Source organism: Pituophis catenifer, unplaced genomic scaffold (genome assembly GCF_029215685.1).
Source record: "Pituophis catenifer annectens isolate HBS135680 unplaced genomic scaffold, rPitCat1.0.hap2 SCAF_1, whole genome shotgun sequence".
NCBI lineage: Eukaryota > Metazoa > Chordata > Lepidosauria > Squamata > Colubridae > Pituophis > Pituophis catenifer.
The window spans coordinates 168,287,273-168,313,005 of NW_027256881.1; the positions used below are offsets into that span (position 1 = coordinate 168,287,273).

General features: G+C 41.6%; 1 protein-coding gene across 1 annotated transcript in view; it reads right to left on the bottom strand.

Moving 5' to 3' along the window:
* HDAC4 (histone deacetylase 4) overlaps nucleotides 1-25,733 on the bottom strand; it is a 423,752-nt gene that overhangs the window by 320,194 nt on the left and 77,825 nt on the right. The window contains exon 4 of the mRNA XM_070933431.1: nucleotides 1,457-1,607. Within this exon, the coding sequence (XP_070789532.1) occupies nucleotides 1,457-1,607 (151 nt within the window). The remainder of the gene's footprint in view (nucleotides 1-1,456; nucleotides 1,608-25,733) is intronic.

Sequence of the window (25,733 nt, forward strand, 5' to 3'; positions counted from 1 at the left end):
CACATCAGCTTATATACAGAAAAAAATCTGTCTTAAAAATAGTTCATTTTCCTTCATTTTATTTGAGCAATTCTATATAATTATTATTATATAAATAATTTGGTTTATTAAATAGAAAACATGGCATGTAAAGCAGGAATGAATTTTTGAGTTCTCTCTTTTGCTACATTTCTGATTTAGAAACATAATTTTCTGTATTCCTGTAAGCGTCCCTGTGATCGGTCGGAAAAGTAAACAACCATGGGGGAGCTGCAGCCACCCCATGTTTGAAGAGGTTCATATGTAGCTTTTGGAAGGGGGTGGGTCTGTTGCATCTTTGAATGGCCATTAAGTGACCAATTGTATATAGAAGACTATATGTAAATATCTCTGAGAATTTTAATCATCTATCCAAAATGTGCAATTTCCAGCCTTTCTCAACCACCAGAGTCCCAGAAATCTACCATGCATATGATTCTGTAATGCCTACATAAAAATTAAGTTAGTAGCAGAATGTTTGTCAATTATGAACATTCAATGTTGCAGAATGCAAGAGTTAGAAGGTCTGTTCCTGTATTTCTTACAAATATCCATAATATTGGAATGACAGTTGAAACTGTAAAGTTTGATTGTCTTGGTAACACAAAGTGGTGGCTTTTAATTACATGAATGAAATTGAAAACATGGCTGATCATCTGCAATACATTTAAGGTGTGAGATTCTGTCAATATGCACAGCATTCAGTCAACTGCCCTTATCAAACTAGAAAAGGCAAGAACAATATCCCCTCAGAGCTGGTGTCTTACAGCAATAGGTAAAAGGGACCTATAAAGTATGGGAACAAAGCTAAACAAAAATGGTTAATAAAATATTGAAAGTAATGAAGGAAATCCGATAAAGTATCATAATCCTCGCAATGTTTTCACTGTGATTTATTATTTATTGTATGGACTATTCACATCATATTTTAACAAAAAAGAACAGAGTAAAATACAAAACATAGAATATAAAATCTGAAATCTTAATAGGAAGATTACAAATATCTAAGTTGCAAATATATTTTTTTATTTATATTTATTTGTTGCAACCAAGAAATCAGCAGAATCTCCATTCACAGGAGAAAACTTTTTAAGTTCTTCTCAATAGAAATAGAAATAGAATAACAGAGTTGGAAGGGACGTTAGAGATCTTCTAGTCCAACCCCCTGCTTAGGCATGAAACTCTACACCACTTCAGACAAATGGTTATCCAATCTCTTCTTAAAAACTTCCAGTGTTGGAGCATTTACAACTTCTGGAGGCAAGTTGTTCCACTGATTAATTGTTCTGTCAGGAAATTTCTCCTTAGTTCTAAGTTCCATTTTAAGTTCTCAATGAACTTTAAGCAGTCAATGAAATACAACTTTTTTTCCCGATATTTTTGTTGTAGAGAAATATGTCTATTACATAACCATAATACCTAGCATGCTTTTACTTACTTTCTTTTCCTTTCTCTTTGTTTTTAAGCTGCTGGAGCTTCTGTTCCCTGTGTTGTTTCTCCAACTCTTGCTCCTGCCGATGCTGTTCTAATTTTCTCTGGTGTTCCAATAGTTCCTGTTGATGTTTCATTGCTAAAATCTCCTGCTGCTGCTGTTAAGCCAAGAAAATAGAGGGAAGGTAAAAATGAATACGATCCTTAACCATTCAAGTACTTAAAATGTCATCTTACTACCTGTAAAAATAAAGCATTTTAAATCAAGGACAAAATTACCTTCTAAATAAGAAACCAAGGGAAAAAATGAAGAAAAGATAATATCACACCATAGATTCTGGCAAGCATACTAAACAGTATTTTGCAACATAATTCTGTATCATAAATTGTTTTTTAAAAAATCACCATAATTTAAAAATTCCATAACTTCTACAAAACAGAAGCAGAATTATAGTATTCAACTTTGCAATAAGGGCAAATATCTGTAGCTCAGGTGTATGATGAGGGTGAAGGTTCCTTCTCCGAGGTTGTGGGTTAGTTTCCGAATGTTACAATGCTAGGTATCATCTCCAGCAGAGTTTGGGGGATATCAGTGTCAGTCTTCTTCTGTTTATAAGGGCTTCAGAGTGCATCAAGTGAGAGTCTTCTGATGGGTCAGCTGTGAGTCATCAGTGAGACTTGTGATGGGTCTTGTGATAAGGAGACTACATCAGTTTAAGGCAGTGGTGAAATGTAAAACTTGTTACTACCAGTTCTGTGGGCATGGCTTGGGGAGGGGGGGTAATGTGACTGGGTGGGCATGACCAACTTTTTTTTTATAACTTTTAAAACCATTTTTTCTACAACCGCTTCGGACAAAGGTTGTTAAAAAATGCTTTTAAAAGCCTCTGACGATCCCAGCTGAGTTGCCTGATCAGCAGAAGCTTTTTTTCTTTTAAAAACATTTTTTCTACAACCTTTTCAGCCGAAGAGGTTGTAAAAAAATGTTTTTAAAAGCCTCTGACGATCCCAGCTGAGCCACACGATCATCAGAGGCTTTTTTTTTACTTTTAAAAGCATTTTTTTGGCCGAAGAGGTTGTAGAAAAAATGCTTTAAAAAAAAAAAAAGCCTCTGATTGCGTGGCTCAGCTGGGCATGGGGGGGCAGGGATTTTTGCTACCAGTTCTCTGAACCACCCACCTCCATCGCTACTAGTTCGGGCGATCCGATCCAAACCAGGAGCATTTCACTCCTGGGTCAAGGTCATTGGGAAGTGAACTGCTGGTAGAGGGTTTGCAAGGGTTGATTGAGAATCAGTGCTATCTCTGGTTAGCTGTGTGGTTTATTTGGATTCTGTGGGGTTCATAGGCTGATTGTACATCAAGAGCAGTGTTTCCCAAACTTGACCCTTTGAAGATGTATGGACTTCAATTCCCAGAATTCCTCAACCAATATGCCTGGTTGAGGAATTCTGGGAGTTGAAGTCCATACATCTTCAAAGGGTCAAGTTTGGGAAACACTGATCAAGAGCATAGCGGATGGTAGCGTGGCCGATGATATTTGTGTTGCTCCAATCGAACTGGTGCTGTTTGTTGTCGGCCATGCTACCATTTACCATGCTCATGAGTTCATCAAAGCCTGACACTCCACAAGCAATTCCATCAACAGACACATTGGAGCAGCGGGGAACTATCAGAGGACTGGAAAAGAGCTGATATGGTTCCCATCTTCAAAAAAGGGGAAAAAACAGACCCTGAAAACTACTGATCAATCAGCCTAACCTCAATACACGGGAAGATACTGGAAAAGATAATTAAAAAACAGATCTGCCAACATCTAGAAACAAGTAAAGTAATAATTATAGTCAGCATGGGTTTGTTATAAACAGATCATGCCAAACCAATCTTATTTCATTTTTCAACATAGTGACTAAATTAGATCAGCAAAATTCTGTGAACATAATATACTTAGACTTCACAAAGACATTCGACAAAGTAGACCACAATCTACTTCTTGGTAAACTAGAAAAAAGTGGGATAGATTAGCGGTGTCAAACTCAAGGCCCGCAGGTCGGATCTGGTGCTAAAATCCAGCCCACAAGGCCAGCCTGGAAATATCAGCCCGTTTTTGGCCTCCCCAGCCTCTAGCAGCACTCTGTTGGCCAAAAACGCAGCCTCCGCATAGCCCGTTTTCAGCCTCCCCGGCCTCAAGAAGCATTTTGCCGGCCAAAGATGGGTGGTATGGAGGCCCCATGCGGTCTCTGCGTGACGTGTTTTCAGCCTCCCTGGCCTCCAGCAGCACTCTGCTGTTTTCAGCTGGCAGAGTGCTACAGGAGGCCGGGATACCGAAAATGGGCCATGTGGTGGCCTCCGTGCAGCCCATTTTTAGCCAGCAGAGTGCTGCAGGAGGACTGGACTGGATTACAATTATGTGGCCTCAAGTAAGTACCTGATCTGGATAGAAAACAAGCAATATCCTATGTTAATACTACAGTTTAATGCCAGATTTTACATACTATAGGTCCATTTAATCTACAATCAACAACCTATAATTGACAGCCAGTTCTGTTTACTCTCCTGGAAATTTACCCCTGCTGTTAGATCTTGTATTATCATGTTATTTATGCTATTGTATTTTTATTATTAGTGGAGTAATAAAAATTCAATAGTATAAATAGCTTTTCTGCCTGGAAAAGCAATTTACTATTAAATAATAGGGTATAATTTTAGAAATAAAAAGTTTAGTGGAGTATGAAAAATAAGTAATAAATACCAGTAATATCTGGTAGAAGAGATAGGAAAATAGTTATAATAAAGAACTGTGGAAAGAAAGAAGGGGAAAAATGCATCTTGAACCTGTGTCAAACGCCTACCATGGCCACAGCCACCCCAGCTACTGCCACCATGACCACCACCATCACCCTGACCCTCTGAGGTCAAACACAACCCTGATGCAACCCTCAATGAAATCAAGTTTGACACCCAACCTGATAGATAGCATCACCACCAGATGGATTTGTAACTGGCTGACAAACCATACTCAATGAGTAATCCTTAATGGGTCTACGTCTACATGGAGGAAAGTAAGCACAAGGTTCCAGTACTCTTCAATATCTTCATAAACGACTTAGATGAGGGAATAGAAGGGGAACTTACCAAATTCGCGTGTCAGGGTTCCAAGTAACACCCACAACGAAAAAAGACTCTGAGGCATGAAGTTCCTCAAAGTTCCATTTTATTTGAAATGTCATATTGGCATATCTGGGAAAATCCGAATCTGAAAGCTTCCAGATTTTACCCACCCAAAGGAAAGTCCAGGCCCTGCCCAGCACCCACATGTCCATCACATGGTCCAATCAAAGCACTATCCCATCTGGAGATGCCTCCCAATCACACTCCCCCAGGTGCAGGGCAAGTTGTTGTTGACTCTCTGAGAAAGGAATGTTATTATGACTATATATCTCCCTTGCTGCATGCAATCCCCCCTTCCAGTTTCCCACAGTACTAAATATGGCAAGCCAGAAGGCCCAATGCAAAATATGGCTTCCAGGCCTGACAGCCCCGCTCCCATCAGAAGATTGTGTCCTGTAACGAGAGTAACACAGGGGGTCAATTCAATAAACTAACCACCTCCCCCCCCCACAGGGGGACCCTTTGGCTTATCAAGGTATTTATCATGGAATTGGTTTTTTTTTTTTTTAATTTGATTTATATGCCGCCCTTCTCCGGAGACTCAGGGCGGCTTACAATGCGTTAAGCAATAGCCTTCATTCTTTTGTATATTTTATACAAAGTCAGCTTATTGCCCCCACAAACTGGGTCCTCATTTCACCTACCTTAGAAAGGATGGAAGGCTGAGTCAACCTTGAGCCTTGGAGAGATTCGAACCAACAGAAATTGCAGGCAGCTGTGTTAATAACAGGGTGCACTAAACCACTGTACTATCAAGACTCTTACTTTTTACTTACGTTTTCTAATCTGTTTTTAAATCCCAGCTTTTAACTCAAGTAGCTTCAGACAAAGGGTACCCTTTCCAATGAACTAAATATTGCAGTCGACCTCTATATAATCTAGAGCCTAAAATCTTCTTTATTCCATAATGGGTTTCTCCTTGCACCACCATAGGTTTGGGAGGTAGTCTAGTCTGAGGCAGGGTGGATAAAAATCAATGATTTTTTTAAAAAAATAAAAAAAATCAGATTTTTTTTTATTTAAATCGGATTTTTTTAAATAAAATGCTTTTTGAGGAAAATATATTACCATCCAAAGGTTATTCCATCATGAAATAAAGATTAGTTTTTTAATTATGTAGAATAAGGCTGTATATTCCTTCGGGAGTAGGGCGATATACAAATCAAAGAAAAGAAAAGAAAGAAGAAAGATATGTTTAATTTTTTTGGTAAATAAATTCCATTAATCCATTCACAATGTCATGCTCTTCCAGAGGTTTTTGTAAGATTATTGGACAGTTTCTCTGCCTACAAGATATTATCACAGATGCTTGGTTTACTTTTGCAGTTCTCAAAACTGAATTTGACTCAGCAGAGATCACATGCCTCTTCTTCACAGCAAAAATGTTATAACATGAACAGAGTTGAGAAAAAGACCTTAATCCTATTGTTCTACAAACCTATGAATACAGAATCAACCCCTTCAGTGCTCAGTTTCAAGAAGTTCAGTGAATAGAATAGAAACAATATTTTTCTGATTGTTTGGAGTGGAATAGATCTGCACAAGAAGAAAGTGAAACTAAGTGTGAGGAGGAAGGGGCAAGCAGACAAGCAGTACAAAATGAAAGTGAAACTTTCTGAGCACAATAATGCACAGCCACAGACAGACAAGTCTTTGGATCTTTTTGTGTGTATGACCTGAGGTTTATCACATTCTTTCCTTGGAGGAACAAGCCTATAATGGCATCAGGCCGTAAAAGAGACTCAGTTTGGCAATATTTTAATGAAGTTCCTTTACCTATCGGTAAGGCAGGCATGCGTGCAAACTGCAAACACTGCAACAAAGAAATGCAAGGCCTGGTGGCCCAAATGAGGCAACATCATGAGAAGTGCTGTGATGAAGATGACCAAAGAAACACATTTGAACAGGCAGGATCTTCAGGTTGGTAAACATTTTTATTGAATCATATTTCTAAAGACTGTCTTGAACTGTCATGTTTGAGCAAAATTATATTTCTTATTACTGCATGTTACTGTCATTTGGTACAGTTATGAAGAAAAGCAAATATTCCTTTTGGGGCAGTGCTGTGTACAATAAGCAGAAATTGTATAAACAATAAAATAACAGCATTGACTTTTTTCTTTAGGGGAATTCATGGATTCTGGAAACTCCACCTTCAAGATCACCATCCTCCTGTTCTACAGTTTCAGAGTTATCCATCCAGGATAGTGCTTCATTAGCATCATCATCATCAGATGCCCACAGCCACATATCACTATCACCTAAAAGAAAGAAAAAACCCTTCCCTCCTGGAACCACCATAGATAAGTTTGTGATAAAAACTAGCAGATTAGAAAAAGAGTTAATTGATGAAAAAATTGCCCAGTTTGTTTATGCAATGAACTCTTCTTTCCATCTGACTGAGAACCCACATTTCATTAATATGGTTCAGTCACTGAGACCAGGATACAGTCCACCCAGCAGAGCAGATGTTGCAGGGAAACTGCTGGATAAAGTGTATGACAGAGAAATGGAGCAATGTGCAACAGCTCTGGAGAGTAGAATTGTTAACCTAAGTATTGATGGGTGGAGTAATGTCCACAATGATCCTATTGTATGTGCTTGTATAACAACAGAAGAAGGGAAAGTCTTCCTTGCACAAGCAATTGATACGTCAGGAAATGCACACACAGCAGAATACTTACAAGAAGTGGCAGTAAAAGCTATAATAACGTGAACAAAAATTCAAATGTCTAGTATGCAGTTTGGTCACAGACAATGCTGCAAATGTATCCAAGATGAGAAGAAATTTAGAAGAGCAGGAAGGGAATACAAAGCTAATAACATATGGTTGCAGTGCTCATTTGCTGAACCTCTTAGCCAAAGACTTAAGTGTTCCAGAAATAAAGACTAATGTTGTTGAAATTGCTAAATACTTCCGTAACAATCATTTTGCTGCAGCAGCTCTGAAAAGGATGGGTGGAACCAAGCTAACCAAGATGTTAGATGGAACTCTGTGGTGGACTGTTTTGAGCAGTATATCAAGAACTGGCCTATTCTGATGACAGTTTGTGAAGAAAATCGAGATAAAATAGATGGCACTGTCACGGCCAAAATCCTCAACATTGGGTTTAAGAGAAATGTTGAACATATGATGAAACCCATCTCTGAAGCTTTAAACAAAATACAGAAAAATAGCTGTTTTATTGCTGATCCTGTTGAAATTTGGAAGGAACTGAGTGAACACTTAAAAACAGAACTACACATGGACAGAATTAAATTACAAGCATTAAAAAAACAAATGGGACAAGTACTGTCTCCAGCTCATTTTTTGGCAAATATTGTCAATATCCAGTATCAGGGTCAAAACTTAAGTGCTGAGGAAGAGGAGTTAGCTATGACATGGGTATCCAGCAATCATCCATCTGTAATGCCAACTATAATAAACTTCAAAGCTAAGGGGGAACCATTCAAGAAATGGTTGGCTTGACCCCATAGTTTTTGGTTAATTTTAAATTGATTTTAATTGGGTTTGTTTTAAATTGCGGCCAAAAATATTTAATTATTTTTAAATTGTTTTTTAAATTTTGTATGTTCTGTTTTATTCTGGCTGTTCACCGCCCCGAGTCCTGTTGGAGAAGGGCAGTATACAAATTAAAACAAATAAATAAAATAAATAAATAAAATATATGTTTGCTGAAGATATTTTAAAGAAAGTCACACCAGTGAACTGGTGGAAGTCACTTAAGCACTTGGATTTAGAGACTGTTCAAGTAATGATTTCACTTTTAACAGCAGTAGCTTCTTCTGCAGGCGTTGAAAGAATATTCTCTTCCTTTGGACTCATTCATTCTAAATTGAGAAATCATTTGGGACCCGATAAAGCAGGAAAGCTTGTTTTTCTTTTCCAGATTATGAACAAAGAAGAAGATGAAGATGACGAATGAGCTACAGAGGACAGTATTTAAGCTTTTCATGTGTAGGCTGGGCTGACAGTCTAAGTTTCTTAAAATATATATATATATTGTTTAGCCAAATTAGTTAACAAACATGGATGTTTGTTTAAGCAAATAACATATGCTGTAATGTTATTGTTTCAGTTGAATAAATCTAAATTGTTATTATTAAGGTAATGATTATTTTTCTCCTTCCTAAGTACAACAGAAAAGTTGTTCAAATATGAATGATTAACCTATTAAACTGGGGATAAAAAAACTAATATGAAAAGTTGTTATTCTAAAAGTCTTCATCTACTTGCATATTAAAGTTATACCAGCAAGAATTAGTCTTTATGTAGAAAACTATGATTTAAATCAAGCCTTACTGACTAGTGATTTAAATCGTGATTTAAATCGTGATTTAAATCAATTTGATTTAAATCAAATCTACCCTGGTCTGAGGTCTTAATCTAGACCCAACTGCTGGTTTCAGCAGACTACAATGGAAAACAGGATGCACTTTCTCTAGAATGTGGGGGAGGTTAAGCTGAACTGTCATTGAATTAATCACTTTCACCACTGAGAATGGACTTAAAAATCTAACTTTTTCTAGGTAGCTTTAGTCTTATGTATTTGGTCGATAGATAAACCCGATCTCCCACATGGAAAGGAGGTTAAAGAGATCAGTGTTTGTCTGCCTGATTTTTATATGTCTCAGCAGCTTCTGCTAGCACCTTTTTTGTGTTTCCCCAGTCCTTCCTCAGCGATTCCATGCATTCTGTCAGGGTCATGGAGGAGGGAGGTTCTCTGGGCAGTTCGGGCATTGGTTCAAAGTCCATGCCGCTGGTGATTTGGAAGGGGGTTAATCTGGTGCTACTGTGCACGCTGTTGTTGTAAGCCACTTCAACAAATGGCAGCAGGTCCGTACAGTTATGTGGATTACCCAGTTGGTAATCCACATAACATCTTATATATTGTTCTACCATTGCGTTTGCTCATTCTGCAGCTCTGTTCATACTCAGATGGAAAGCCGAGCTAAGTCCTTGTGTGGATCTGACCGAACTCAGGAACTGTCTTCAAAACCTAGCCGTGAATTGGACTCCTCGGTCTGAGATGACCCGGCAGGGTATTCCGTGCAGTCGGTAAATCTGTTTGATGAACATTTTCACCAGCTTTTTCGCTGACAGCAACCCCAAACAGGCTGTGAAGTGGGCTTGCTTTGAAAATAACTTGATTACTGTCCAAATGACTGTATTCCTCCCCCCCCCCACTCTCTGGGAGTTCAACTATAAAGTCCATTGCAATCTTCTCCCAAGGTCGGCTGGGGCTGGCTACTTGCTGGAGCAGCCCAGGAGGTTTCCCTGGTCTCATGTTTATGGCAGCACAGGTGGCACAGCTTTTCACGTAATCCTCTACATCAGTTTTCATTTTCGGCCACCAAAATTACCTCCTAGCCAGGTGCAGGGTTTTTAAAAATCTGAAAAGGCCGGCCAATCAGTAGTCATGGCTGCACTGTAGTACTTCCAGTCTCTGATTGGTGGGTCATTTAGTTTAGATCCCTTCCAAGCCAGTCCATCTCTCATGGTCAAGGTATCTTTATTATCTATAAACCATGGGTCAGCTGGAAGCGTGGTTTTCAGTGCAGCTATCAGCTTGTCACGGCCAGGGTCGGGTTATTGTCTGGTTTGACCACTAGTGGTGACTTGTGCAACTGATTGTGAGGGGGGAATGATAGTGTGGACAACATCTTCCCTGCGGCTATTGAATCAGGGTTTTCTCAATAGGGCATCAGCTAGTAGATTCTTTCCCACTGGGATGTACTTCAGCTCGAATTTAAACTGCCTGAAGTACTGTGCCCAGCAGACTTGTTTAGGAGATAATTTCCTGGGGTTTTTTAGAGCTTTGAGGTTTTTATGATTAGTCCAGACTAATCATAAACGCACTTTATCCTCTTCTAGAAAATTCCTCCAGGAGAGGATAGCCTAGCGGACTGTATAGGCTTCTTTCTCCCAAATGGCCCACCTCCTTTTGGTCTTGGTGAGCTTCTTGGACACGTAGGCACAGGGTAGGAGCTGTCTTTCTGTAGAAGCACCCATGGCTACGATGCTGGCATCCACTTGGATGATGAACTGTCGTTCCGGGTTCTGGGTCGTTCGTGTTGGAGGATAGGCAAAGAGCCATTTTAATTTTTCAAAGACTCTTTGACAGTCCATTGACTAGGCGAGAGGTTGGTTCGGCTGTGGTGCTGTGGAAGGAGGTCCTGTTTTTAACAGTTTTGTAAGGGGAGGGCGACTTCTGCGAAGACTGGGATAAATTCTTTGTAGAAATTTGTGAACCCCAGGAAGCTTTGAAGCTGTTTCGGGTGCATGGGGGCTGCCAATCTAGCACCGCTTTCACTTTTCCTGGGTCCATTTCCACCGCTCCACTAGATATTTGATAGCCTAGGTAATCTAGGGTGGTTTGATGGAATTCACATTTTGACAGTTTCGCAGAGTTTTGCAGTGAGGAGTTTTTCAGCACTAGCTTTACATGCTCCTTGAGAGTTTCGCTGAATATGAGGATGTAATCCAGGTAAACTAGGACCCCTTTATATAGGTGCTCGTGTAGCACCTCATTTATCAGCTGCATGAAGATTGCAAGGCCCCTTGCAGGCCAAACGACATGACTTTTAATTGGAAGCTGCCAAGCCGGCAATTAAAGGCTGTCTTCCACTCATCTCCTTCTCTGATTCAAATTAACAGAGTTGGAAGGGACCTTATAGGTCCATGTTGGCGAACCTATGGCATGCGTGCCGGAAGTGGCATGCAGAGCCATGTCATCCGGCACACGTGACATCGCCTATTCTTCTTCCGGGTTTCCAGGGCACGCATGCGCACCAGCCAGCTAGTCTGCTGGTTACTGGTGCGCATGCAATGATCAGCTGGCCTTAATGTCTTAGTGCGCGTGCGCACCGGCCATGCCATCATTGTCCACATGCAGCCCCGGGACTCCGCCCTTTGCCAGCCAGGAGCGCTGCCGCCAGTCGCTCCCGTGCACCCGGCTGCCTGCCTGCCTCGTCACCACCACCATGAGGAAAGGCCCCAAAGTTGCCCTGCCTGGAATCCACGTGGTCTGCCGCAGGGGGAGGCCAGATATGGCTGGCTGGATGCTGCCTGGAGCTGAGCTCGAGGCTGGCAGGAGGAAGAACGTTGCCTCTTAGCCGGCTCGAACTGTCTGCTGCTGTAGCCTGCCGCCATCCCCTCTCCCCTGCCAGCTGCTCCTGCCACTGCCAGGGAAGCGGCTGTGCGAGAACCGCTGCCAAGGGCGAGGGGGCAGTGGTGGCAAGGATGGGCGGTCCAGGTCTTCCCTGTCTCCCCGCCTGAGCAGACTTCTAGCATAGCCCCAGGCCTCCAGAGGGAGGGAGGGAGGGAAGCCCCCGCCTGCTGCTCCTTCCACCGCCACCCCCTTGCCCCCAGCAAGAGCGGTTGTCATGCTGCCGCTTCTCCGGCAGCACCAGGAGCAACTGCCGGGGCAGAGAGGGCGGGGGCAGGCTGTGGTGGCAGGCCGTTCTCACTGGGTAACAGACTGGCTGCTCCTGGGGCAGGAGAAGGAGAAGCCACCAGTGGGGAGGCAAGCTGCCCCAGGAGGACTGGAGGAGAGCGCAGCTCCTCACTCATGGAGATCCACTGCCGCTCTGCTTTCCTTGGCAAAGTGCTTCATTATTGCAGGACACGGGCGGCACCAGGGGATCCGTGCAGCTACTATCCCACCCCTCCTCAGCCTCGGTCACGCCGTGAGGCTCCAACTCAAGGAGAAGATGGAGGAAGAGGGGGGCGAGGGAAGTCTAAACGGCAGCTACCTCAAGCAAGCTGCAGCACTATTACGCAGGGCTCCGAGTGGTTGGAGAAGAGGCAGAAATAGCAGCCAGGGCTGCGCTTTCAGTGGGTAAGCAATGCTGCCTCTGCCGTGAGGAAATTTGGAGAGAGAGTCCGGGGGCAGGCTGTAGCCGTTCTCGCCAGCTAAGAGACAGGCTGCTCGCACAGTCTGCCTCCACCCTCTCCAAAGTTCCCCACGGCAGAGGCAGCATTGCTTACCCGTTGAAAGCCCAGCCCTGTCTGCTATTTCTGCCGCTTCTCCAACCACTCGGAGCCCTGCATAATAGCACTGCAGCTTGCTTCAGGTAGCTGCCGTTTGGACTCCCCCCCTCCTCTGTCTTCTCCTCCTTGAGTTGGAGCCTTGTGACGTGGCCGAGGCTGAGGAGGGATGGGATATTAGCTGCACGGATCCCCTGGCGCTGCGCATGTTTCCTGCGCTGCAATGATGAAACGCTTTGCCAAGGAAAGCTGAGTCTCAGGCTTCTCCTGGAGCAGCAAGGAGAAGGAGAAGGAGAAGCTGCCAGCGGGGAGGCGAGCCGCCCCAGGAGGAACGGAGGAGAGCGCAGCTTCTCACTCATGGAGATCTACCGGTTGGGAAGTGGGTGCGGTAAGAGGTGCGCTGACCAGGAAGCGGTCATGCTCCTTGGCCAGAGAAGGTTGCACAAACCTTTGCTGGAGTGAACGTGCAACCCTCTCCTGCCAGGGAGCATGACCGCTTCCTGGCTCACACATTTCTTACCGCTTTCCGTGACCATTTCCCCACTGGTGGATCTCCATGAGTGAGGAGCTGCGCTCTCCTCCAGTCCTCCTGGGGCAGTACGAGAACCGCTCTTGCTGGGGGCAAGGGGCTGGCAGTGGCAGGAGGCCTGGGGCTATGCCAGAAGTCTTATCGGGCGGGGAGACAGGGAAGCCCCGGACTGCCCTCAAAATAACGACTTTCCAGGCCCAAAATGGGGCAGAGGGGTGCCCGAAGTGCATGTGCAGGGCACGCATGTGCAATGTGGAGCGCATGCGCAGGGGTCATGTGCGCATGCACATGTGGGAGGGTTCGCATTGCATTATGGGTGCTGGAACGCACACGAGCTGTTGCGCGCGCACATACACACTTCTGGCACGCCACGAGAAAAATGTTCGCCATCACTGTTATAGGTAATCTAGTCCATCACCACCCCCAAGCAGGAGACCCTACACCATTTCTGACAAGTCTCAAGTGATGAAGCTCCGACAACTTCCGAAGGCAAGCTGTTCCATTGGTTGATTATTCTCACTGTCAGAAAGTTCCTCCTCATTTCTAGGTTGAATCTCTCCTTAGTCAGTTTCCATTCATTATTCCTTGTCTGGCCTTCAGGTGCTTTGGAAAACAGCTTGACTCCCTCCTCTCTGTGGCAGCCCCTCAAGTATTGGACGATGGCTATCATGTCTCCCCTGGTCCTTCTCTTCACTAGACTAGCCATGTCCAGTTTCATATAACCATTCTTCATATGTTTTAGTCTCCAGTCCCCTAATCATCCTGGCTGCTCTGCTCTGCACTTTTTCTAGAGTCTCAACATCTTTTTTATAGTGTGGTGACCAAAACTGGATGCAGTACTCTAGGTGTGGCCTTACTAGGGTTTTATAGAGTGGTATTAGTACCTCCCTTGATCTTGATTGCATGCCTTTGTTAATGCAATTTAGGATTGTGTTGGATTTTTTAGCTGCCACTGCACATTGCTGGTTCATATTTAGCTGATTGTCCACTAAAACTGTTCAAATCTGTCAAGATCCATCTGGATCTTGAACCTATCTTCTAGGATGTTAGCTATTCCTGCCAGCTTAGTATCATCTGCAAATTTGGTGAGTTCCCCTACTATTCCCTCATCTAAGTCGTTTATGAAGATATTGAAGAGTACTGGGCCTAAGACGGAACCTTTTGGCACCCCACTGCTTACTTCTCTCCATGTAGACCTAGACCCATTAAGGACTACTTATTTGAGTATGGTTTGTCACCCACTTGCAAATCCATCTGGTGGTGAAGCTATCTATCCCACTTTTTTCTAGCTTACGAAGAAGTAGGTTGTGGTCTACTTTGTTGAATACCTTGCTGAAGTCTAAGTATATTATGTCCACAGTATTTCGCTAGTCTACAAATTTAGTCACTATGTTGAAGAATGAAATAAGATTGGTTTGGCATGGGGGACTTCCAGGATGACGTCAGTGTTGCGGTCTGAGAAACGGAGCTCCGCTACCTCAGACCGAATTTTTGCGCCTGGAAGCTGGTACCGGTGAGAGTAGACCCTAGAGAGGTCGGCTTGGTAGAGGGGAAATTCTCAGGGTAACAGGGAGTTGCGCAATCCCCCGTTACAGTAGAACCCCTTAAACTTTGGCACGGAAGAGACCGGCTGTAATGGTCAGATCCAGAGGCGTGACGGCCCATGTGAATAGTGAAGGAAGCAAGAAGTGAGAAAACAGCTTGATACATCAGTGAACAGAGACGAGACAGAGAGAGTTATCAGGTTAATTCCCTAATTCGGTGGAAACTAAAAGGTGTGACAAGGAAGTCTCCGAAGAGAGGAAAAGTGGTGCGGTGACGGTGGAGCGAAGTAGCGAGAAGGAGGTGGAAAAGAGAAAAGAAGGAGTTTAGAGGAGTTGAAAGGAAAAGAGAGAAAGAAAGTTGGAAACTGCAGTAAGGACTGTGATTGAATATACTGGGACTGGAAGTGAAAAATCGGAGAGTGCAGATGTAACAATTTTAACGATGAGGTTTGGAGTGTGGATTGACAGCTACAGTGACAGTGTAGATTAATAGGAGCAGACCTCTTGGAGAAAGGACTCGGAAAGTAGCGAACGGAAGAGGTTGGGACAGTGCAAAGAATAAGGAGACTGGAAGAAATTAGTAGGAAACTATGTATATTGTAGATTTATATTTAGAAACAAATACCATAGTATATCTCTAGACTTTCCCTATGTTTTTGGCAGACAATCTGAAGATGAACAAGAGTGAGCTGCAAAATGGTATTGATGAACTGTATAGGGTGCATACTAATTATGCACGGCGAAATAAATTGCCACATGAGGTATACATTCAATTTACTAAAAAAACAATTAAGGATGAAATCTATAGGAGAACGAGAGATACAACGATGACATACAAAAGGAAAGAGATTCTGACTCTTAAACAAGTACCCAGAAGGGTAAGGGAACAAAGGCAGAGCTACCACTTCCTCTCCTCCCAACTTATCAAATATAAAATAATGTTCCGGTGGCTTATCCCAGAAAGCCTTTTAGTGACCTGGCAAGACAAAAAGATTCAGTTGGATACACTAGAGAAGGCCCAGGAATTTTACGATCAGTGTATAGCAATAGATGAAGAGAAGGAGAGTGGAGAGGAGACAGAAGATAAGAGTCAGGAAGAAGGGAAGGAGTCAGAGTTGGACAGGAGACAGGAGAGGATTGAAAGAGAACAGAGAAAGAGAAAGAGAACAGAGGAAAAGAACAGGGACAAGAACAGGGACAAGGTCGAGGACACACACGGAAACAAGACTAAGGAAAGGAACCAGGGCAGTTAGTGGAAGGTAAAATGGAAGAAGAAATTAATTTCGATTAATATAAATAGTTTAAACTCCCCAGCCAAAAGGAGACAGATTCTATACAGACTACAAAAACACAATTCAGATATCACATGTCTACAAGAAACTCACATTAAAAAGCAACAAGGACATTTACTAGAAGCCCCTAAATTAGGAAAATTATATTCAGCTCTTGCACCACAAAAAAAGAGAGTAGTTTTATATATTAAAGATTGGCTATAACCGACACAAATTTATGCAGATGAGGAAGGCAGAATTTTATAAATTGAGATAATAATAAGACAGAAAAAAATGTTATTGGCAGCTATCTACGCAACGAATATTAGACGGGGAATTTTATTATAAATTACATAAAAGAATAGTGGAATTGGAAATTGAAAATATTTGTTTATTGGGGGACTTTAATGCGGTCGTAGATACAAAACAAGATTATAGATCGGGGAAGAAAAATAAAAAACAGAATACTGCCAACCACTTTTTTTGATATGGTGCAAGAGCTGAATCTAAAAGATATCTGGAGAGAATGAAATCCACACAAAAAATAATATATTTTTTATTCTAACCCACATGATTCATGGTCCAGAATAGATCATAGTCCAGAATAGATATGATTTGGAACTAAGTAAAAATATAGATGAAATAGAAATAGCAACTAACATATGGGCGGATCATAGCCCATTGATAATAAAATGGAAAGGAAGACCTAAATCGAGAAGGAGATGGACCATGAATTAAGGAGTAATAAAAGGAAAAAAGTATATAGAATGGATGGAAAGAGAGCTGGATTTCTTCTTGAAAGAAAATACAAATGAAGAGACAACAATTCAGAACCTTTGTGATACAACCAAGGCTTATATCAGAGGTCTAACGATAGCATACTATCGTTAGTAGAGAAATACTATCGTTAGTAGAGAAATAGAGAAAAATGGAAACAACAATTGGAATTACAAGAGAAATTGGAGGAATTGGAATATAAGATGCAGGAGTCCCCGGATAAAAAAATTAGAGAGGAAAGTGATCTGATTAAACATAAAATAAATCTACGTTCCCAGGAGAAAATGGCGCAAAAACTTAAGGCAACAAAGCAGATATACTTTGAACATGCTAATAAGACGGGTAAATGGTTGGCCTATAAACTAAAAAAGGACAAGGAGAAAAGGCTAATAACACAATTACACGATGAGGAGGGGAATATTCACCATTGGTTAGAAGAAAAAAAGAGAACAGCCCAAAATTACTTTGAAACACTTTATACCCAGTAGAAGGTGGAGGAGGAAGATATAAATAAATATTTAAAAGATAGGAATCTTCCGATAATATCAGAGGAAATGAAAGAAATGTTAAACAGCAGGATTACTATGATGGAAATGAAGGCGGCTATTCAAAAACAGGAAAATAATAAAACACCAGGGCCTGATGGCATCCCCTCTGAGTTTTATAAAAAGATACAAGGACCTCTAGAAGTATTATTGTTGAACTTATATAATGAAGCCTTAGGGCAATCAAAATTACCACAGACATGAAGAGAGGCTTTGATATCACTCATCCCAAAGGAATCCATGAACACATAGCAGGTCAAGAACTACCGGCCAATCTCACTGCTTAATGTGGACTATAAAATTTTCACAACAATAATAGCTGAAAGGGCCAGAAATTTTTAAGTGAAATTATTGATTTGGATCAAAACGGACTTCTTCCAAATAGATATATAAAAGATAATATACAGATGATTCTGGATACATTAAAATACTATGAGGCCATCCGGATAAGCAGCTGGCACTGATGTTTGTAGATGCCCAGAAAGCATTCGATAATTTAAACTAGAACTTTCTGATTAACCAATTGGAAATTATGAAATTTGGGGAGAAATTTACAGATTTAATTAGAGCAATTTATTCGAAACAATTGGCCAGCATAATAATGAATGGGGAAACGACAGAGAAGATTGATATAGCTAAGGGGGTAAGACAGGGATGTCCCTTGTCACCCCTCTTATTCATATTATCCCTGGAGACACTATTAATACAATACTATTACCTAGTATCATTTAATACCTAATACTATTAAATTAGGAAAAATCAAATAATTAAAGAATTGAAAATCAAACAGGAAGAATATAAGGTTCAAGCATTCGCAGATGATCTGGTATTTATTATGGAAGATTCTTTGGAGATGGGAACCATCTTAATGCACAAAGTTGAAGAATTTGGTAAGGTAGCAGGGCTTAAAATAAATAAGGAAAAAACTAAATTGTTAATGAAGAATTGTACTAAAAGGCAGGGGGAAGAATTGGAAAGGAAATTGGGAATTCAAATTGCTAAAAAGGTGAAATACTTAGGAATTTGGCTTACGGCAAAATGCTCTACTGTAAAGGAGGATAATTATGATAAATTAATTCAACAATTACAAAAAGATTTGGATATATGGGCAAAACTATAGCTATCTTTAGTATGGAGAATAGCTGTAATAAAGATGAATGTATTACCCAAATTGCTATATTTGTTTCAATCGATACCAATTAGATTAGGGAAACCATTTTTTGAACATTTAAATAGAATGATAGGTAAATTCATTTGGCCAGATAAAACATAAACGTCTGCAAGACTCCAGAACCAAAGGAGGCTTTGGCCAACCCGATTGGGAATTATATTATCAGGCGGCGGCAACAACTTGGTTAAAAGATTGGGTACAACTAAGAAACAAGAGAATATTAATACTGGAAGGCCCTATACTTTCTCGTCCAACAAAACATCAACCTCTATCGATTATATCTGCACTTCCTCTAGTTTAGTACACCATTTTTCAGATGTAAGAGCTATATTTAGAGAGGAAAGTGACCACTTTCCCATCACAGCTCTGGTTTCACTCTCTTCAGAAGTTAGGCCTCATTCAAGAGAGGAAATTGACACCTTAGTAAACGCCCAGGTTTATAACTACAAAAGGTTATATTGGCACAGACTTGATGTCAAATCTGTGACCACTTATTTGGACTCAGACGAAGCCAGGCAGCTAGCAAGGGAAATCTCCCAATCTAAGCCCGGAGACAACACCCCAATGCCAGCTTATATAGAGCTAACTTCTACTCTTAAGAACTTAATGATCCAGACTGATAGAAAAGTAGATGGGATTTCTAGAAAGTGGTTTGATGATGATTGCCATAGCTTGAGGTCAAATCTAAGAGCCGCAGTTAGGAAAGTTAACCGGTCCAGACAGGATGGTGATTATTCAAATATGATTCAACTCAGGAGAGCATACAAATCCCTCCTGAAAAACAAGAAAAGCAGCTATAATTCCAGGATGTGGAAAGAGGTAGAAATGGCAGCGAAATCCCAATTCCCTATGATCTTTTGGCATAAGATAGCCGGTATATTAAAAAAACCTTCCCCATTAATGGACATTAATATCATTATATCAATCAGCAGTAAAATGGGAGAAACACTATCTTGCTTTATTTGATGGTAATAATACAACAAATGTCTTGCAACTGGATATTCTCCAGCAGGAATTAAGGAAATGTCCGGAATGGACACCAGTTACCTCTACCGAAGTTAAACATATAATCCAATCCTTAAAGACCGGGAAGACTCCTGGAGAGGACTTGCTGCCTCCGGAACTCTTTAGGTCCAACATTGACTTTTGGGTACCGGTGCTGGTAGCACTGTTTACTTATATCGATAAAGTAGGGATAATCCCTGAAGGGTGGAGGTTAGCTATAGTTTTTCCAATTTTCAAGAAAGGTGACAGAACCGCCCCATCCAACTACCGACCCATCAGTCTTCTTAATATAATTTCAAAAATGTATACGAAACATCTGCTAAATAAAATAGAGGACTGGTGCTTGGATAAGGAAATTCTGGCAAATGAGCAGGCAGGTTTTAGATCAGGTAGGTCTACCATTGACAATTGTTTTGTCCTTTCCCACTTAATTAATAAATACAAGACCCAGGGGAAAAAGCTGTATACAGCTTTTATTGACCTTACCGCTGCTTTTGATTCTATAGATAGGAACCATTTGTGGAGGAAACTACAAGTCATGGGGATGGACCCCAGACTTATTTTGTTGATCAGGATTCTCTATACTAATACGGCAATTAGAGTCAGATATGCAGCAAATGGGGCTTCAACAAACAGCATACCGACAACTAGAGGAGTGAGGCAGGGCTGCCTGTTGGGCCCTACTCTTTTTAACCTTTATATAAATGATATCCCAGCGCAGCTGGAAGATCTTTTGACGCACAGCCCCCAAATAGGCTCTAGATTTATTAACGTATTAATGTACGCCGATGACTTAGTGCTGTTTTCTAGAACCCAAATAGGAATGAGGAAACTTCTTGCCAAGCTCACACGTTATTGTACTACAAACCATTTGACTATAAATGTAGCTAAATCAAAAGTTTTAGTCTTTGGCAATAAGAATAAAAAGCATAACTGGCAGATTAATGACACAAAGATTGAGCAAGTTACCCAATATACTTATCTTGGAATTGTTTTTTCCAGTGCAGGAGGTTGGACTCCGCACCATCAATACCTTTCTCAAAAGGTCAGAGCAGAAGCAAGCCTTGTATCCAAATTAAGTAAACGTATCCAACCAACCTCCATTTTACCTCTTCGTAAAGTCTTTCAGGCTAAACTTGTTCCGATCATGCTCTATGGTGCTGAAATTTGGGGTCTTACAGAGGCCCCCATATTGGAGAGAACTCAAAATAATTTGTTAAGGAGGCTGCTCGAAGTAAACAATTCCATTTCAGCTGCAGCCGTCAGAGCTGAATTGGGACATTTCTCACTGTACACCTATACAACCACTAGGGCGGTAGCCTACTGGCTAAAAATGACTCAGATGGAAGCCAGCAGACTCCCCAAAATCTGCCTAGAGGAACAGCAGATTTCAAATCCTCAAAGGTATTCCTGGCTAACCCGGCTGTCAGAAATATTGAACCGATATGGCGTAGGGTTCCCGTTGTGTGACACACTGAAGCAAGTCAAACAACGGATTAAAGATATACATGGGCAAATGGATATGGCAACTCTTTCAACAAATCACTCCCTTAAACTGCTGACAGCAATTAAAACAACTTTCACTCTGGAAAAGTATTTACATCTAGAAATGCCATCAGTGGAGAGACAGTTATTTGTTAAGTTTAGATTCGAACTTCTTGATACCAACGTTAAATTCGGCTGTTACCGGAAAATCCCGTATGACAAAAGAACATGCATATGTGGGGTAAATGCCGTGGAGGACACGGCGCATATAATATTTGAATGTAGGCTGTATGAGGAAGTAAGGAAACAATATCTGTCCCCAATTATAAATAAATTTCCCCATTGGAATATAAGGCATAAATTATCATTTCTGTTGAAGGCAGACTCTCCTCCCCTGGTAAGGGCCATCACCCGCTATCTTAAAAGGATGACAGCAATACGAGCCAGTTATATCGAAAAGAACTTCATTGATTGTAAGAAAGACGAGCTGAGTTAGAGAGGAGCTATCTTATTTGGGTTATCTAGTCTTGGCAACTTAGCTATTGAAATTTGATATTGTAAAATTTTAATGTCGTATATCATATATTTTTAGATTGTTATTTCTGTAACTGTTTTGTCTTTTCCCTTTTTCTTTTCTGTTTTGTTTGAAAAGGCCTTCGGGCTATTCAATAAACAAATACAAATACAATAATACTGGAAGGCCATGACCTTCAATTGGGATGGCATGCGTTTCTTTGGGAAGGGAAAATCAAGACGCATACATATTTCCAGAGACATCTGGTGCAAAATGCTCTGATAAACATTTGGGATACTATAAGAAAAAATCATTATATGAAAGTTCCAGTTTGGATATCGATGATGGAGGCCATAATTTATCCCAATGTCCTGGACCTAAATAAAATTGTAAAGTATTTGGAACTATTAGATAAACTTGGAAATTTAAAAACAGAACAGGATCTAAAAAAACAAGGAGTAAAAATTGACTGGTGGCCATACCTGCGAATTAGGACAAAATATTTATTTATTTATTTATTTATTTATTTATTTATTTATTATTTATTTATTTATTTATTTATTTATTTAGTGAATTTCTATACCGCCCTTCTCCCGAAGGACTCAGGGTGGTGAACAGATTAAGATTTCATATACATATAATTTTTTTTTTTTTTATAAACAGTAAATAATAAATTGAGTCAACTTCGTGTATCTGCTAAGACCTTGGCATAGAATTTAGATGTTTATGCTAGCCCTGCTTGTTGAAACAGGAAGGTCTTCAGGGCACGTCGGAAAGTGCGAAGATCTGGGATTATTCGTATTCCAGGGGTTATTTTGTTCCAAAGAGTAGGTGCCCCCACAGAGAAGGCTCTCTCCCTTGGAACTACTAGATGACATTGTTTTAATGATGGTACTATGAGTAGGCCTACTCTGTGAGAGCGTATTGGTTGGTGGGAGGTTATCGGTTGCAGCAGGTGGTCTCGTAAGTACTCAGGTCCTAAACCATGGAGCACTTTAAAGGTAAGAACCAACACCTTGAAGCGTACTTGGAAGGCCACCGGAAGCCAGTGCAGCTCACGTAGAAGAGATGTTACATATGAGCGCCATGTTGCTCCCATAATTACTCGCGCAGCCGTATTCTGGACCAGTTGGAGCTTCCGGGTGCACTTCAAGGGGAGCCCCATGTAGAGAGCATTGCAGTAGTCAAGTCGGGAAATGACGAGGGCTTGAGTGACTGTGCATGAGTCCCGGTCTAGAAAGGGACGCAATTGGCGAATCAGGCGAACCTGATAGAAAGCTCTTCTGGCCACGGCTGTTATGTGATCTTCTAAAGACAGTCGTGCATCCAGGAGGATGCCTAAATTGTGAGCTTTCTCTGCGGGGGTCAATAACTCGTCCCCAATAGTTAATGATGGGACTAACTGGCTGTACCGGGACACCAGCAGCCACAGCCACTCGGTCTTGGAAGGGTTGAGTCGAAGCCTGTTTCTCCCCATCCAGACTCGTATGGCCTCAAGGCACCGGGACATCACTTCAAGGGCATCATTGGGGTGATTTGTGGTGGAGATGTACATCTGAGTGTCATCAGCGTACAGATGACATCGCACCCCAAAACCACGGATGATCTCCCCCAACGGCTTCACATAAATGTTGAACAGGAGAGGCGAGAGGACCGACCCCTGTGGCAACCCGCAAGTAAGGGGCCTCGAGGTCGATCTCTGTCCACCTGTCAACACTGACTGCGACCTGTCAGAGAGGTAGGACGAGAACACCGTAATACAGTGCCTCCCACTCCCAGCCCCTCCAACCGGTGCAGCATGATACCATGATCAATGGTATCAAAAGCCGCTGAGAGATCTAATAGGACCAGGATAGAGGAACATCCCTTATCCCGAGCCCTCCAGAGATCATCAACCAATGCGACCAATGCTGTTTCTGTGCTGTATCCAGGCCTGAAGCCGGACTGGAATGAGTCTAGATAGACAGCTTCATCCAGGTACTGTGGGAACTGTCGTGCCACCACACTTTCGACAACCTTCGCTAAAAAGCGAAGGTTGGAGACTGGACGGTAGTTTGCTAAAACAGCCGGATCCAGAGAGGGCTTCTTAAGGAGGAGTCATCACCGCCTCTTTCAAGGCGGGAGGTAAGAATCCCTCGCTCAGAGAAGCGTTAATAATTCTCTGGAGCCAGCTACGTGTAACCTCCCGGGTAGCCAGCACTAGCCAGGAAGGGCACGGGTCCAATAAACATGTGGTCGCATTCAGCTTCCCCAGTAACCTGTCCACGTCCTCAGGAGACACAGTATCAAACTCATCCCAGATAATGTCCTCAAGATTTGCCTTCGTCATTTCATCCGAATTAACCCAGTTAGAGTCCAAGCCTTCCCGAATCTGAGCGATTTTATCGTGCAGATATTGTGCAAAATCCTCAGCTTGTCCTTGCAGAGGGTCTTCCCGGGCTCTCAGCTGGAGTAGAGAGCGGGTAATCCTAAACAAGGCGGCTGGGCGATTATCTGCCGATGCAATAAGAGCGGAAAAATAGTTACATTTTGCCGCTTTTATCACCACTAAGTAGGTCTTAATATAAGATCTCACTAGTGTTCGGTCGGATTCGGAACGGCTGGTCCTCCAACTGCTCTCTAGGCGTCTTTTCCGGCGTTTCATCCCCCTCAGCTCATCAGAGAACCAAGGAGCTGGGTAGGTTCGACGCCGGGTCAGTGGCCACAAAGGCACGACCCGGTCTAAAGCACCAGCGGCCATCCTATCCCAGGACGCCACTAGGTCTTCAGCCGAGTCATGAGCCAAGGTCTCAGGAAATGGCCCAAGCTCCATCCGGAACCTATCAGGATCCATCAGGCGCCTGGGGCGGAACCATTTAATTGATTCCGCCTCCCTGCGGTGGGCTGCAGTGGTCAGAAGGTCAAGCTTAAGGAGAGAATAGTCTGACCATGACAAGGGTTCAATGACTATATCCCCTATATCTAGACCATTCAGCCACTGGTCTATATATAAAAAATATAAAAAAGACAGAGAACAATATGGTATATACAGAGAACAACTGGAATTGGATAAGATATTATTAGGACCAGGGCAAAAAATGATTACAAAAATGTATATTTCCTGTTAAAATTTAAAAAGGAAGAAGAAACTGTGAAGGAAGCAATGATTAGTTGGGCAAGAAATTTTGGATACAACATTCATTTGGATCAATGGAATAAATTATGGGAAAGAAACTACAGGCTAACAATGTCAGCTGCTTACAAGTAGAATATTTACAAGATGTTTTATCAATGGCACCTGCCACCAGCGAGATTGGCTAGGATGTTCCCAAACAGGTCCCCAGAATGTTGGAGGTGTGGCCATAACCAAGGAACATTCTACCACATGTGTTGGACCTGCTCTAAGATTAGGAAATTTTGGTGGAAGATAAAAAAATGGCTGGAAGAAATAACTGGGCGGAAGATAGAAAGAAAACTGGAACTATTCCTCCTGGGTATTTTGGAAGGGAAAATGGAAAAGAAGTTACACTATATCATATTACACATACTAACTACAAGTAGGATCGTCATAGCACAAAATTGGAAACAACCAGATAGCCCCCCAGACCAAATCATAATTTAAAAAATATACGAATGCGCAGAAATGGATGGATTATCCATGGAAATTAAGCAAAGGCAAGACATTGAGTATTATTTAATTTGGAATAGATGGTATTCCTGGCTGGAGAGTAAAGCTAAAATGTAAGCAATATTATGTTACAAAACCGAATTATGAATAGAAGTTAGTACAACTTAGATAAGGATGTAAACTAAGATAGTGATAGATAGAAGTAGAATTTGTGTATGGAAGTTAATTAGGATAGAGATAACGATGTAGAAAAGCTGTTATAAGTGTTTAAGGTTTGATGTGATTGTTTTTGTCTGTTCGTTTTTGTTGTGTGTTATAGTTTTCTATTTTTTGCTTTTCTATTTTTTGTATTGCATATATTAATGTTTGAAAATTTAATAAATATTATTTTTTTTAAAAAAAAGTTTGATTTGGCATGATCTGTTTTTAACAAACCCGTGCTGACTGCTAGTTATTACTTTACTCATTTCTAGGTGTTGGCAGATCTGTTTTTTTTTATTATTATCTTTTTCCAATATCTTCCCAGGTATTGATGTTAGGCTGATTGGTCTGTAGTTGCCTGGGTCTGGTTTTTTTCCTTTTTTGAAGATGGGAACCACATCGGCTATTTTCTAGTCCTCTGGTAGTTCCCTGGTGTTCCAGGATTTTTGAAAGATGTGGTGCAATGGTTCTGAGA